Here is a 16,478-nt window from a genome sequence, read left to right as displayed (position 1 = left end):
TGACCCCAGTTTGCCGGGTACTAGTTGATGTAAAAGCAATGCAAAAAGCTTTTATTTCATATTTTTTCCAAGCGTTGCTATGGTTTAGCTGGAATGTCACACGCTGTTCATGTTTTTCCTGCTGTTACCAAGTGTGAGAACCATGTTTGGAATGGAATGGAGTCTCGTGTGGACTTCTGAGTAGGTCGTGGTCACCTGGTGGGTCCCAGCAAGCAGGACCCGCTTTCTGGTCAGTTGAATGAGAAACTTGAACAAACAAACAACAACACACGGGCATTTTTCCCCTTACTTTGTTTTTCTCCAACTATTACTGAATTTTACTCTTTGCTGTCTCTTACAGCCAGGGTTTAAAGTCAGAATATATTTCATGATGGTCTAGGTGTGTGTATTTTACAGTAACTCAGAAGCTGTCTGCTGGGCTGTGTGAACCTGCCGTGATGGGGCCGTGCACTTCGGGTGGGGAATGTGTATCGGTGCAGGGAAGCCTAACGCTAGAAAAAAGCTCTTAAGTAAAATTCTAATTGTTGTAGTTATAGTGCTGGAATTACCATTGACATCACCCACGACTAATGCAACTAAGGACCTAATTTGAGTCTATTTCTGAGGTCTTGGCTGCATTGGGGAAAAGGATAGGACAGAACAGTAACTGGTGTGGGCAAGGGTTTGATTAACACTTAGATTTCTCTAGGAAATTCTGAGAAATCTTGATTGAGAGGATTCTAGTTATTTAAGAGTCAAAGGATGGAGGGAAGATGACAGGAAGTTATTAAGAAAGTAATAAAAATATCAGCTATGTAGGATGGATAAACAAGATCCTACTGTATAGCTCAGGGAACAGTATTCAATACCCTGTGATAAACCAGAATGGAAAAGAATATGAAAAAGAATATATATATATATATATATATATATATATGTATAACTGCATCACTTTGCTGGACAGCAGAAATTAACACAACATTGTAAATCAACTATACTTCAATAAACTTGAAAATATCAGCTATTAGACATGCAGGGGGAGAGTATATGTGTGGACAGATGTACATAAACAATTATGTGCAAAATACCATGTCCCAAACACAAAGAAATTAACACATCACTGGTCATGTTATTAATGGTTATTTCAACATCTCATTTGCCCGCTTGTATAACCTTCTATTAAGCCAGGACTAAACACATCAGACAGTCCTAGATAATCAGAATTATTTTCCTGTCTTCACAGATGACAGAAAGAAAAGGAGACAAAGCCATTGTTAAAAGGAATGAATGAAAAAGTGGAAGAACCTTAGGGGCCTGGCATGAAATTAGTAGAAATGTAGTCTGATTTCCTACAGGCAGGAAATGCAGGGGTGGGGCTCACAGGATGTATATTAGGTGGGAGATAAACTTGGAAGAATCGATCAGACCCAGTTCAATGCCGGTTGAGGAGTTTGTGTTTATGTAGCCATCAGGGAGCCATGGAGTTAGAGGAGGGGTCTGATTCCGTGACTGGAGTGATGTTTCCAGGAGGGAAAGATGGAGGCACGGTTTATGAACAGACGTGGGCAGAGGATGCCCAGACCAGTCCGGGTGGGAGATACTGCGAGTGGGAACGTAACAGACTGACAATGGCACGGAACAGTGGAGGCGGTTATCAGAGAGAAACTGTGCCCTTGGAGAGCGGAAGGGTACGATCTCTCTTGAATGGAATGTGAGACTCATAGAGGCACCTCCCTCACTCCTGGGTTGGCTCTTCTGTTTCAAAGCAGTCTGCCTTTCTTGTCTCGGGTGTTAACGGTGTCGGCGGGTCTGTGTGCTCCAGTTTGGCTGGGGAGAAGACGCACCGATGTCGTAACAAGCACTGTCTGTCATGGGAGATAGAAAGTGGATGGTTTCCTTCCAGGACATCTCAGGCTCACTCTCAAGTGCGAGCAGCCTTCTGAGTGATTGATTCCAAACTTGGAGAACTGGATTCTAGCCTCCTTTTTTTTTTTTTTCCTCCCGTAATTTGTGGGACCTTAAAACGACTCATCTTCTCTTAGTGCCAACCTCCTCATCTTATTAAGGGAGTGATTCCTCACCTGCATGACGTCGGAGGGTTTGGCGTCCCTCCCAGCTCCGTGTGTGTGATTCACACCGCTTTCGGTTTTCATTGGAAGGGGGTCTGGAAACTTACCCCTGCCTTTACACTCACACTGGCGCTAAGGAAACATCCTTAGGACCACTCTGGGATTCGATTTTGAAAAATCGCTGTAACAAATTCCTCCATACCGTGGCAGGTTCAGGCATGACTTTCTTTTCCTGTGTCGTTGATGTAGGAAATAGGAAATCTGAAGAACCTGCTCTGCTTAGATGTCTCTGAAAACAGGTTGGAAAGACTTCCCGAAGAAATCAGTGGCCTGACTTCGTTAACGGATTTAGTCATTTCCCAGAACTTGTTAGAAACACTCCCAGATGGCATTGGTGAGTATTGAAAATAACTAACTCCCAAGGTGCTGGCTCTTCTCAGGTGCTGGGGACGTGATTCCTTCAGTCATTTGTCTTTAAAGAAGGAAAGCAAGGAATATTTAATACAATTAAAGTTTCTCCATATGCAGGCGTTTCTGTCGCCCTGGTCTGGTAGCAGTTATACGTGTTGTTACTTTTAAGTGTTGGCCCCTGTCTACTTCCTCCGCATCTTGTTACCATGATTTCGGTAGGCATCAGCCCAAATCACAGAATGTGTTTCGGACATATGAACAACCACTAAGACATTTCTAATTGAGCATCGTAAATAGTTTATGCGAAATGACCTTTGACCTTGTGGTGTGACCCAGGTAAGGGCTGTTACAGGGAGAGTGGGTGTTGTATGGAGCCTTTTCTGGTCTATCGAGAGTCATCTTTTCCTTGAACCATTCTTTGCCATTTCCTTTAAAAAACAGTCCAGACGTTTCCTTTAACATAAAGGAACACAGCCCAAGGTGAGAAAATAAATGCAAACAGGGAAGATATAAACAGACATAGGCTGTCAGCTCCACTGTAGCCAAGCTGCCTAGAAACTGTAAGAAACTATATTTAACTGGGTGGCTGTCATAGGATAGCTGTCTTTGACCTTCACTTAACTTGTATTCAGAACATCAAAGGGAGTTTGGGGAAGGTTTTCACTAGTCGGAGAAGCCGTGTGACAGAGGACCCCTTCCTTTCTGGTATTTGGCCCAGATGATAATAGCGACCTGGTGGAAATATAGCCTCTGTCTTTTGGTTGAGGCTGGCTGGGAAATTGATGGGGACTTTGACTCCAGGTAGAAACATTTGCTGAGAATCATATATGGCGTCGGAAAGCAGTTTTAGGGACTGGGGATGTTTTGTCGTTGGGAAAAGGGAGAAATAGGAGTCATGAGACAGTTGATGTCAAGCCTTTGAAAGGCTGTCAGGTAGAAGGAGATTTATTCAGTCTTCTAGTTCAAGTGGGTGAAAGGAAAGGGTTGCGAATCTCAATTTGATTTAAGAAAGAGCTTAAAATACATCTGTTATGAATCAGTTTGGGCCGCTTGGTGAAGAAATGAGCCTCCCATCACTAGAAGTATTCGAGGCAAGGCTGTCGGACCACTTGTCAGTGATGTTGTTGAGGAGACTCTTGGAGTGAGCTCTGTCAGCTGTAGGATTCCATGCCCCGCAGAGGATATGGGTCTCCTGGCCTGAGGACTGGGGGGAACTCTCTGGGGACAGTATTAGTTGGTACTGATCATGCTAAACAAGGAGCCTAGCAATCGGTGAATTCCCCTGCCTTGCCCTGTGACTGCATGCAAAGTGAGTTCATCCCTTCAGCATCTCCACGTCTCCAGCTTTATGTCTCTTTTATTATAGAGGCTGTTCTCCGATTTTCCTGGGGACAGTGTCATCATGCCGGCCACTCTCTGTGGATAACAAGGACCTCTGCTCTGTAGGCTCAGCCCCTGACAAAGTAGTGGTTGAAAGTGCGAATCCGGTGATGCAGGATCTCCTCCACCCCGCGGGGGCTGAGGAGGCCGCAGTAAACCCCAGCTCCTTTCCCGTGGCCTGAGGGCATTGCCCGTGAGTCTGTTTTCCTCATCCAGACTGAAATAGATCAGTCTTAATGTGGCTTTTCAAAGATTACCATCTTTTTTTCAAAGATTTATTTATTTTTGTCTGCGTTGGGTCTTCGTTGCTGCGCGCGGGCTTTCTCTAGTTGCAGTGAACGGGGATTTCTTTTCGTTGCGGTTTGTGGGCTTCTCGTTGCGGTGGCTTCTCTTGCTGAGGAGCACGGGCTCTAGGCGCGTGGACTTCAGTTGTTGTGGCGCATGGGCTCAGTAGTTGTGGCTTGCAGGCTGTAGAGTGTGGGCTCAGTAGTTGTGGTTCTCAGGCTGTAGAGCGCGGGCTCAGTAGTTGTGGCTCGCAGGCTCTAGAGCACAGGCTCAGTAGTTGTGGCTCACGGGCTTAGTTGCTCTGCGGCATGTGGGATCTTCCTGGACCAGGGCTCAAAACCGTGTCCCCTGCATTGGCAGGTGGATTCTTAATCACTGCGGGAAGCCCAAAGATTATCATCTGACTCTGTATTGACAGAAATACTTCATTGTAGGGATCTTCACTGAGTCATTGTCCTCCACAGGTGATAGAATAAACTGCACTGTGCTGTCTTTTGTTTTTAGTGAGGATGATTGTTAGAGTAACATTAAAGTCTCTCCTCTGTACATGAGACATTTCTTGTTCTTAAAGATCCATCAAGAGCCAGCTATTTGTTTTTTCCTGAAATCTTTGGGCTTTGACATATTTTTAGGTAGTGCCTATCCAAAGGATTTGCCGCTAACTGCTGACTGTTTTTGACATTCTGAGCAAACGATTTTAACTCTCAACTGTTTGTGGTCGAAATGAGAATGGTACAGTTTCATAATCTGAAAAGCTGGGTAAGGAAATCAAATGAGCAAGGACAGCCAATAGGAAATACCAAGTGGTGATCAGGAAAACAGTTATAACTAATGAGTTTGAATAACGCTTTTACAGGAAAACTAAAGAAACTGTCGATCTTGAAGGTGGATCAGAACAGACTCACCCAGTTGCCCGAGGCGGTTGGGGACTGTGAAAGCCTCACGGAATTGGTTCTTACGGAAAATCGGCTCCTGGTGAGTGTGGTTCCAGGGTCAGAGGGAGACTTATGATGTGGGTTCTGTATCACAAAGTCTCCTTAGGTTCGATTCTACTTATTTGTAATTTGGGTAGACCAGATGGAAATTGCCTTACATTGTAACTAACAAAAGGACCTGAGAAGCAAACATGTGACATAAAGGTGATCCGTTTTGACGTGGCCAGGTCCCCCATCAGAGAGTGTGTCCTCATTGTGATGCTTAGGGTACAGGGACTGAGCTGGACACTAGGGGGCCCAGGGAGGCGGGGGCGGGGGTTGGGGGGACCGGCCCTGTCGGTGGAAGTGCTGATGCCTCCATCGGGGAATCCGAGGACGGGCCAGAGGGGGAGGGAATGGTGGTTGGCCCTGGAAGCCTTGGGAGCACGGGGAGTGAGGGGATGCTCTTTTGGAGGAGCCAGAGCACGGCTTTGACCTTGATCTCGCCCCATCTGAGAAGCTGGGTGAGGCAGTGCAGGTTCCCCGGGCTGGGACCAGAGCCCTCCGCATCCTCCCTGGACAGCACCTGCTGGGGCGGGTTCCCAGGTCGACGGCAAACCTCAGCTGCTTCTCGCCCCCTGCTGCTTCCTCTGCGTCCATCGTCCTTCACCTCCTACACTATCTGCTCCCCTTTCTCCTCTTGTCGTTGTCTCGTAGCCGCTATTTTCTTTAGTTTATTGTCCTGCCCTTCTCTTTTCTCTATATCTTGTCACTTTAGTTTTTACTCTACGTTCCTTTTTCCTCTTTTCTTCCCTTTTCTCCTTTCTTTATAAACAGAGTAAGTAATGCTCTTTAGGTGAAAAGATCAGAAGAAGACAGCAAGAGTGAGTGAAGGATGTAGAGTCGGTAGTGCGGGGTGTGCTGGGAGCATCTCCCCTCAGACAGGACAGCGACCTCCTCGGGCAGATTGGGTGGGAGGGACTAGGTTCCTTCCTTGTTTCTGGGTTTAGAATTACAGATGGTAGGGACTTCCCTGGTGGTCTAGTGGTTAAGACTTCGCCTTCCAATGCAGGGGGTGTGGGTTCCATCCCTGGTCGGGGAGCTGGGATCCCACATGCCTCACGGCCAAAAGACCAAAACATAGAACAGAAGCAATATTGTAACAAATTCAATAAAGACTTTAAAAATGGTCCACATCAAAAAAAGAATTACAGATGGTAGTCATAACAGTCAGAAAAGTAATATTCATCCCTGATTCCATCAGGGTTGAAGAGTTTCCCCCCCACCATGGGCTCCCACACCAGCCCGGGTGGCCCCCCTCCTTCTCCCAGCCTCATGGCTCCCCCGCTTGGGTTCTCACTGCCTGCTGAGCTCTCTGGCCTCCACAGGCATCTAAGCCACCATCTCTTGGGGTTCTCATAGGTGCAGGCGTGTAAGGGATGAATCTCGAAATTGCAAATTTCACTTTGTTGACTTGAAGAGCCTTCATTATCTCTTTACTTGGTGTTTCTCTGTTCCCAGGCCTGTGCCTTTGACCTCATTTCATTGAAACATACTCTCATTTCTACAAAAATACAAAATATTAGATGCCACATCCCCCAAGTGAGTGTTACAAACACCTGATATTCAGAAAGAACCGTCACTACTCTTATTGGATGAGATTAGATTCTCTCAGTTCTTGAAAAGATCTGTTTTACTCTGAGCCATGTAAAAAGTATGCGTTAAGTTAATAACAAAAATGTTACTTTAACAGACTTTACCTAAGAGCATTGGAAAACTTAAGAAGTTGAGCAACTTGAATGCAGACAGAAATAAATTAGTGTCTTTACCAAAAGAGGTACGTGCTTTTAAGAAAATAATATAATAATAATTATAAAGAAATAATAACACATAAGGGGTCAAAGGTGTCAACTACTTTAAAAGACTTATGTGATGCTTTTTAAAGGTGTAAACTCTCGTCTGTGGAGTCAGGGATGGTTGGAGGAATTGTATCGAAGAATGACCATCAGTAACATTAAGGAGAGTAGGTGGGTCCAGATGGCTGTGAGCAGAGTTGGGAAAGGTGAATTCGTAGGGGGACAGAGAGGATGACATTTTGGGGTTGACCTAGGAGAACAGTGACACCACGGACAGGAAGGGGTGATCTGGAAGTTGGGCAGAGGAAGGTGATGACTTTGGGTTTGACTGGGTTTAATGAGGAGTTAAACTGTCCCATAGCCGTTGGAGTGGTAAAAACGGATCTTGATGGAGTGTCTGCCTGGGCAGAGGCTTGCCTCTGGGAGAGAGGGAGTGAGCCCTCCAAGTAGAGGAGGATGCCCGGGAAGGTCAGGCCAGGTTCTTAGGATTTTTTGGTCAGTGCTCCAAGCAGGAGAAAAGAGACAGTCACCATCGTTTGCAGGCATAGCTGTGCAGCTTAGTGGCATTTCAGTTCTGGCAAAGGAGGTGCCAGTACTGAGAATGGGGAGGAAACCTGAGACAGATCACACAGGGAGGCGTCTGGGCCATTGTTTAAAAGGAAGATTTGCTTTCTATTTGGAACCAGGAGAACCTGATTGGAAATGGGTCGTACCGAGCTTGATTTTTTATTAGCAATAGAGCCTAAAATAAAGTTTTAGATGCCGTTTCTCCACTCTCCCCCACCTCCTCCGCCCATCAACTGAGCCACTGGTGAGCCCCTCCTCCTGGCCAAGGCCTCATATGAAAAGGTGCTGTGTCCTCTGATGTGATGACCACTGGCCAGGCGCGGTTTCCTCCTTATTTCTCTTTTTGACCCTTTCTAACATCTGTTTTGGAATAGTTTCAAAGCTGCCCTCTAACCAGCCAGAGCTCGAGGGGTTCTTATGCTCCCAGGGCCGCTTCTCTGGGTGTCCGACTTGGCTTGGTCTCTTCTTTCCCTTTTCCATCTGGATGTTCTACTCTCGGCAGCCCAGGCCTGTCCCTGGGTGAGAATGGCCAGCCTTCCTGAGTGGAAGCTTAAGGATGTTTGTTATAAATGTGACTACGTTCTGTTTCCAGCAGAAAGACCTAAATCTCCATCTCGGCTACACCGGGACACAAGAGAGTCTGCTCATCAAATTGTTTTGGTTCCAGTCTCAAAGCAATAAACCGAAACACAGAGCTGGTGTTCTGAGCAGTTAATTGTACTCTTGTTGGAGAGCCCGTGTGGATGGGTGTAGATCGGACACAGAAACACATGCTGAGAGAAGTAGAAAAGATTCATGACTTCCTTTCTCAATGCCCTGCACTACACTAGGTGCTGTTGTGTATGTTCATTGAATCATCACAGCAGCTTTTTGAGGCCGTGAGGATTTCCTCACTTTACAGATGAGGAAACTGAGGCTGGTGAGAAGCTTTCCCCACCGGGGCTCACACAGCCGGGAGTCGGGAGAATGGGTTCCAGACGTGTCCCCAGATGGCCAAGCTCATAAAAGCAGATTGAACCTACCTTTTCATCGCTGTGACCTTGACGTAAGGCAGGACCTTGATTGGGTAAAGGAAGGTCGAATCATCTTTAGTTTGGACACTTTAGAAAATTAATACATTTGAGGGATAGTTTCAGTAAATGCCAAAGAGAGGGCTTCTGATTATGATGTTAATCCCAGCAAGGTCACCACCCACCTTCCATGTCCCCAATCCCTCTCTTTGGATCTGTTCTTTCAAAGGAACACATTTTTAGACAAGAACGTGAGGAGTTTCTTCTTGTAAACTCTCCCCATCTTATTAGCATCAGCCCTGTTTTCACTCTGAGAGAAAGAAATTATTGATATGATCGCTTTCCTGGCATTTGGAGTTTCATCAAGGAATGAAGTTTGTGCCTTTTCCTGCAGCTGCCCGAGAAAGCAGAGCTGTTTAGGACCCCAGGGACTGGCTCTTTTCTAGCCCATTTCAGTCCGACTCACACACTCTGAGCTCCCAGGCTAGGACGTGTCCCAATTCTGCCGTGGGTCCCAGCTTGGTGACCCTGCAGAAACGGGCAGCGCTGGCCTCTGACCCTCGGGCTGAGCTGCCAGATCATCGATGGGCCCCTCACCGTGAACGGGGTCTTGTTTGTTGGTCTGGTGTGAGTGTGTGTGTGTGTGGGGGGGGGGGGATGCCACGTGTGTGCCCACACTCTGCCTCCAAGCTTGATACCATCTTATCAAATCTTGAACTCTCCTGATTGGATTCTTTTCTTTCCAAACATGATTACTTCCTCTTGAACAATTAAGTCGCACGCATGGCACATCTAAACTGAAATGCTGACCAATTCCATTTATATGCCCCAAATCCATAGTTGTATTAATGGCCATTGGTCTGCTGTGCTGTATAGTTCTTCCTCTTTTTTGTCTTTTTCCCTCCCCATTTGATAGTATCACATATTGTCAGTTTTACAGCACAGTTCCTTCGTCTATAGCAGCATTTATTTGCATTTTTTTCCCAAATGGTTGAGGGGAAAATGTTTGCGCTGTGTGGATCACAATAATAGATTCTGTTTGTGTTGTGTGGTGCTATGTGTAGTAAACATTTGCAAATCAATGAATGTCTCTTGTTTTCTTAATTGTTAGCTGCTTGGAAATTTAGAAAAAGTCAGGTAAACTTGCAATCTTGTAAGTATTGTTCAGACCACAGTTGCATCTCTGACTTCCATTCTGCTTCTCAAATGCATGAAGATTCAGATCGGCTGACAGCTTTGTGTGCTCTTCATTGTAAAAGATTGGACATTGTCCTCGAAACTCAGTTTTTTTGTTTGTTTCTTTAAATGACTGCATGGCCTGGAACCTGGTTTTGCTATGTGTTTGTCAGATTTGTTCCAATTATTCTCTCTCAAAAGAATGCTTTTCTGTGAATTACGTCTTAAGTTATTCAGAAATTCTGAAAGGCATACCTTGGGGGCTCATCTGCCTTCACCAAATTCTACTCTGTTGGCACGATTCTGTCTCTGAGGGACAGGCTTAGATTCGCTTTATTTGCTACATGTGGCATGCTTCTGACTTTTCAAACCACTTACTTGCGTCTTTTATTTCTCATCCCGTTGCTCAAGTATGTAGGTTTCTGTGATAAGGAAGTTCCCTAAAAAACCCTGTTTTTGGTGGAGGGAAGAATTAAGGGGAAGAGACTCTGATTCGTGGATAGACAGGAAGTCGGTGTATGCGTGATTATGGATGGGTATGAAGATATACACAAACTTTATAGTATTTCCAGCCACACCTTATCGTTAAATAACCTAGACCACAGAGAGTTTCTGGCTGGAAGAAATGGAGTATATATCCAGTTTAGGGCTTAGTCTCTTGTCTCCATTAAGTCAAAATGGAAGTGTCTCTACCTACATCATACCTGTCCAGTCTGATGAGACAAGGGAGGATTTGCAGATCATTCGTCAGAGCTTTCCTTTATCAGGCAATCTGTAAACACGAATCACCCACAGATATTATTGTGCTATTCAGAAATGTCCATGGTGATAGAGTATTCATTTTGTGGATAGCTTTCTGCCTTCATATTAGAACAATTTAAAATTCTTCTAGAGTAAGTTCCCATGATGTTCTAAAGTGAATTATTGATAAATAAAAGAGATACGACAAAACCTAAAAATGCTAGAATTAAAAAAGAAAAGAAAAGCTGACCGTTGGGTTTCAGGATAGAGAAGGCATTCCTAAACTTGAAAGAGGAAATTACTCATAAAAGAAGCAGTTGATGGACTTGTCTCCGTGAAAATGAGATTTCTGACCTTCAGGAAAATAAAGACAGGCTGGGGGCAGGGTGACGTTTACAGCGTCACACGTGAAGGCTGTCTTTCCTTACTCTGATAGAAATTCTTTCACATCATTGAGAAAAGAGATGTACCCACTCTAGAAAAGTGGACAGAAAGAAAAGCAAAGAACCCCCCACAAAAAAACAGTAAGTGATTCACAGGAGAAAAAAATAGAAATGACTTTTAATGTGAAATCATTGTTCACAAAATGTTACTTGAAGCATTTTCACCTATCAAATTTTCAAGATTTAAAAAATATAATAATATACCAAATATTGGTGAGAGTACAGGAAAGTGCCTGTTATCATGGAAATATAAATTATTTTGGCTTCTCTGGAAGGGAATTTGGTCGTAGTATTAAACATTTGAAAAATATGCATACCCTTTGATTCTGTAATTCCACTTCTAGGAATTTATCCTAGGAGAACAATTATGGAGGTACACTGAGAATCATGCATGAGATCATTTCTCCCAGTGTATGCAGGAGCATCTAACGTGTTCCAGGCACCGCGCCAGACATGTCCGGAGGCAGCTGACATGTGCCAGGCCCTGTGCCAAGTGCCCTCAGGCTAATTCTTATCTGATTTGCACAACAATTCAATGAGGTACAGGTAAATCATCATTAGCATCCAACAGATATTGATTTCTAAACTAAGACTCAGGTTAAGTAACTTGCCCAGGATCACACAGCAAAGAAATGGTAGAACTAATTAGCAGTGTCTACAGTGGTGACCTGCTGAGTAATCTGTGGTACATACGTAGAAGGAAATAAAATCAGTATGTGGTCAGTAAAAATCCTGCTAGAAGCAAAAGGACATGGGAAGACATTCTTGATTCCGTATGCAAACAAAGGTGTTAAAGATCATAGGGCTGGTCCTAATTCTGTTGAAGTGCATATTTATAATCACAAATGCATGGCATTTGAACCTCAAAATGTTAACACTGATTATCCCTTCGTGGCACGATTTGGTTTGAGTTATTTTCTCATTGTGCTTTCGTGCGTGTGTGTATGTGGTTTTTATTTTCCAGTCAACTAAGTTACTTTCTTATAATTAGAAGAATGCTGTCGCTGTTAGTGGATATTTTGATGTCAGTGGCCCAACAATTCAGGGAGTCCCAAAACCACATGGTTTCCAAAATATTTCTGGAGCAGGGAACATTTGAATAATATGCCACAGATGATCATGGGAAAGGCAAAAAATAGGCTTTGGTTTCTAAAATTATACCTCATGTTATTTCTGTTCAAATAGGATTTTGACCAGATTTTGCTTATTGTACATTTTCCCTCTTGCCAGTGAAATGTGGGTTCAGTTCTGCTACAAATAATATTGAAAGGAAGATGCCGAAGGAAAATGAAAGTTCCTTTCCACTCGGGGCAGGTATTCGCAAGGCAGGCTATAGGCAAAGGTGACCAGTACAGGCTTTCTCTTTGAGTCATGCAATCTGTCAGATTAGCTCCTTTAAGCTGTCACCTGCAGGCAGTTAATACTCAGGGAAAGTTGACCTTACCGAAGGTTTGCTCAGTGATCTGCAGGTCCCATATCCTTGAGATGGATCAGATCAGTGCCAAAGTGTTAAGGACAGCATTGTCTTGAATTAGGAGAACACAGAACAGCTCAACAAGGGTCCTTAGCTACGTTCTGTAATTCTCAGAGAATCCAAGTCCAAGCCCTTGTGTTCTTTTTCTCTGGTGCTGCTATCCTTGTGTGCTATTTTGTGGTTAAAGGGAGTTTGAAAATATCAGCTTCCTACGTAGCTGGTAATAAGTTATTTAAACAGTGACTCTGCTTCCCAGAATTTCTAAGTGATGGAGACATTTTATCCTGTTGACCTCTAAGAAGCCTGCAAACTCTGCCTCCTGAACCCAACAGAGAAGGCAGAAATACATGCGAATGATGCAGAATGCAATACTGAACTCAGGCCGGTTCTTCACTCCTATGAACACAAAATGTCACTGTGATGCATCGTCAGGGGGACAGTGTTTTAGGAGGTTCTGGGGCATCCAGGGCAGAGGTGGGCAGCCTCAGCACAGTTCCAGCAACACAGCAGGGACTCAGGGGTGGACAGCCTGTCACTGGGACCTGGGACTTTCACTTCTTGGAAGAACAACAGTTACGTTTATTTGGCAGCAGCAATAGGCCAGGTCCTAGGATAGGGGCTGTGATAGGTGGTTTCGTTCAATCTAATGCTTATTGTTACTTTTGCTAAAGTAACATATCCAAATCCACAGGACCTGGGACGGAGCCTAGCCTACGTTCCACCCCTGGTCTGTGAGATCCCAGAGCCCCCCCCCCTCCTCTGTCACCCCACATCCCCCTCTGACGCCTGTGAAGAACTCTGTCTTTTGAATCATGGTTTTGACTGCTCGATCATCTTTTCCAAAAGCCAAAGCTTTGCGCCATGCCCTCCCAGCTGGCTTGGTGTGAGCGTGTCCTTTGCTTTTTGCCTCGTTAGGCAGCCCTCGCACATTCAGCCTAGACGGATTCTCTGTCCTCATCATTTCCTGAAAACATGGCCAGTGGTGCTCAGAGGCCACTCACCTGCCTTGTCCACCCAGAGCGCCTGAGGCTCTTGGATACACTGCCTTCCTCCCCTTGACCTCTCAAATGGTGTGAGAGTAGAGCGGGGAAGGAAAGAGAAAAAAATAAATCACAGGCTGTAAACACGTAGGCAGTGCACACCCTCCACCGGGAGTTCCCGTTCTTTCCCCCCAAGTACGTAAGCGGTGTGAACTTGTCCAGAACTTTTATTGCATGGACGACTTTCAGAGACCTCTCTGACCCACTTTCATTAGTTAATTGATTTTTAGGAGTAGATGGTATAGGCACACGGTACAAATTGCAAATGTTCCCATGGTGTATGCAACAGTAGGCCCCCCAAACAAAGACCCCACCGGTGGCGGGGGCAGTGGGCGGCTTCCTGACAAAGCAAAGCCCCAAATCACGATGCAGCCTCGGCTCTGTGTGTAAATAACCGATACCCGCTTTGCCTCCCCGGAGTCCAGATGAGCCCTGTCTCCTCAAAGCCAGGCTGGCATGTGGCGTGACCGGCCTCAGCCACGTGCTGACCCAGAAGGCGCCCCTCCTGGCTCGCAGACCCGGTGCGGATCCCCGTCCACATGGAGCGGGGCCGGGCCCCACGGGGACCTCCCCATGGGTCGATCTTTGTTGGGGTCACCTAAATTCATCAGAGAGAATCTAATCGTGTCGGTCCTCGCACGATCCAGGGTGTCCAGGGTTTTGATTCCTTTCCTTCTGGGAGGTGCCTGGGCACCTGGGTTAAACGGATCCCCTTCCTCAAGGGAGGGAAGAATGCCAGGCCCCACAGAAGATGCGCCTCTTTTAGGACATGATATTTACAAAACGTGAGAGGCCGCCCTAGTAATTCTTAACCAGGGAAAAGAGTGTTGTGGTCTCCATTGTTACACATAGAAACAGATGACAACTTTAAGTAGCAGCCTTTCAGTAGTAAGTAAACGAATACAAGTGTGTAGACATACCTTCATGAGGAATGTTGGTAGGTAGCTGGGCTTCCCCTTTGGCCAAGCACCCTGATGACATGTAAACGTGCAAATTAAACAGCCCCATCAAACGATCTGTCAGAGGGTTTGTATGGACCATAGTTAGGAAGGAAGAAACGGATTAACGTGGACCAGGGGTTCTGGGAAGGCTTTTCGGGGTAGAGGATGTTTAGCTAATTGGGGGTGATGGTAAGACTTTAAAAAGACGGAAAGAAGAAGGGTGTGTCTATGAGAAACAGTGCGACCAAAAATACAAGATGTCTTTTAGAGGACAGTGAGGAAACCAGTTTTTCTGGGATGGGAGATGTGAATACTGAGAAACGAGGGGAACAGTACGTCTCTGGGTGTTTCCAGGTGACCAGAGAGGAATGTTAGTCTGTGTTTTCTTGTGTGTTTAGTTTTCTTTTACATTCATTATGGTCCCATGCTGTGGTTAAATGTATTATTTCAAAATCCTTATATTAACTCCTAAGGGAAGACATAAAAAGATTGTGCACAAAAGGTAATTATGTAAGCAGTTCCATAAATGTGCATTCCGCTTTTTAAGATACAGACGTACATTTAACACAGAGATAAATAGAAAAGGGCAGAAGGTATATTCAGATACTGATGAAGAGCCGGGTGTCTTGCTCCTCCTCTGGCGGAGGCTCTGGGGTATTTTTCCATGTATCAGAATCAATAGGTCCCTTCATCAGACCTTTTCCCCAGCCGCCCCGAGTCAGAACAGCGCATGTGCGGAGAGTGCAGCATGGACGCGGGCCTGCGGGATGTTGTGTCTGGGACCCAGCTGGTTTTGCAACCCCGTCGTTCAGCTTTCCTGACTGTAGAAACCACAGACAGCTTATTCAAGAGAGTCCTTGAATTCTTTTGTGAAGACTAGACTCTTACTAAGCTCAGTTACCTTTGAATCAGTTACTTAAAATAAAAAGGGAATCAAATTTGGTGTGGGTGCAGATGTCGACGTGTGCTTTCAGCAGTAGGTCATAGTCGACCAAATTCACTTTTTGCTAAAAGATGGTTCATTTTGCATTTGTCAAAGGGCAATGAATTTATCAAATTAAGTTGTGAATGACCAAAGGCTATTAAAAGATGTATGGTAGAAATCAATGTGTCATCTCTCAGATGTTCCTCTTTTTCTTTTATTTTTAAAGAAACTGGAACACTGAAGTTAACATAATGGGCAGGTCTTCAAAGGGGTGTGTGCGTGTGCGTGTGTGTGTGTGTATTACCTTTGGCCTGACTTTTGAAACAACCTAGAATTCTTTTTTTTAAATCTAATTTTTTATTAAAGTATAGTTGATTTACAATGTTGTGTTAGTTTCTGGCGTGCAGCAAAGTGATTCAGATATATATATATATATATATATATCTCCCTTTTCATATCCTTTTCCAACCTAGAATTCTTAAACTCCCATATTACCAAATACTATATGTCTGGCCCTGTGTTGTCTGGTTAACATATTTAAAAGATGCAGTTGCATTAGGTAGCAGTAGAAAATGACTTTCTGTTCAGAATGCAGTTTTTGAACTGTATTGTTTATTTTCTTGACTTAATCTAGAACATTCGTGTTTAATGTTTTGCAGAGATTTTTAAGCTTACTGGACGACTCAGTGTTTTATATGATTTAAATCAATCATAGCTGGTCATCAGTGAGACTTAAAATCGTGTGATGTTATTTTGTGCATCCTTTTCATGCCATTTGATGAACAGGACCCTCCAGTCCCACCCCCGTCTCCCAGGAAAACCTGGAAAACAGTCATGTTTTCTTTCCCATCATAGATCGGCGGGTGCAGCAGCCTCACTGTGTTCTGCGTGCGTGACAACAGGCTGACTCGGATCCCTGCAGAGGTGTCACGGGCCGCTGAGCTGCACGTCCTGGACGTGGCAGGGAACAGGTAAGCCTGAGACAAGCAAACGGTCATCCACCCCAGCCTTGGCTGTCTTGCCTTTGCTCCACCTTGTAAAATATATACTGATTGGTCGCATTAGCCAGGCCTGGAAGCTCCCAGTCTGGGAGCTGGAGTGATGGAGCCCGATGGTGTGGACAAGGTCAAGGGCGGCCAGAGCGTGGAGTCCTTTAAGGTTACGGTGGGCACGGCCAGACACATGCTGCCCAGATGGCAGTACCGCGGTGGAAGAGGGAGGGAGACCTAGGTCTTGGCTTTTATAACTGGCTTCCATATGTCATTAT

At 45.1% G+C, this 16,478-nt stretch overlaps 1 protein-coding gene across 5 annotated transcripts in view; it reads left to right on the top strand.

Moving 5' to 3' along the window:
- LRRC1 (leucine rich repeat containing 1) overlaps positions 1 to 16,478 on the top strand; it is a 138,297-nt gene that overhangs the window by 110,144 nt on the left and 11,675 nt on the right. For 4 of the 5 annotated variants that reach the window (XM_067005985.1, XM_059076933.2, XM_067005986.1 and 1 more), the window contains exons 8-11: positions 2,298 to 2,442; positions 4,981 to 5,099; positions 6,792 to 6,875; positions 16,067 to 16,182. In XM_067005985.1, the coding sequence (XP_066862086.1) occupies positions 2,298 to 2,442; positions 4,981 to 5,099; positions 6,792 to 6,875; positions 16,067 to 16,182 (464 nt within the window). The remainder of the gene's footprint in view (positions 1 to 2,297; positions 2,443 to 4,980; positions 5,100 to 6,791; positions 6,876 to 16,066; positions 16,183 to 16,478) is intronic. The other variant, XM_067005983.1, reaches the window with a different exon arrangement.

The sequence above is a fragment of the Kogia breviceps genome, chromosome 10 (genome assembly GCF_026419965.1).
Source record: "Kogia breviceps isolate mKogBre1 chromosome 10, mKogBre1 haplotype 1, whole genome shotgun sequence".
Taxonomy (NCBI): domain Eukaryota; kingdom Metazoa; phylum Chordata; class Mammalia; order Artiodactyla; family Physeteridae; genus Kogia; species Kogia breviceps.
This window is presented reverse-complemented; position numbering and strand designations above follow the sequence as displayed.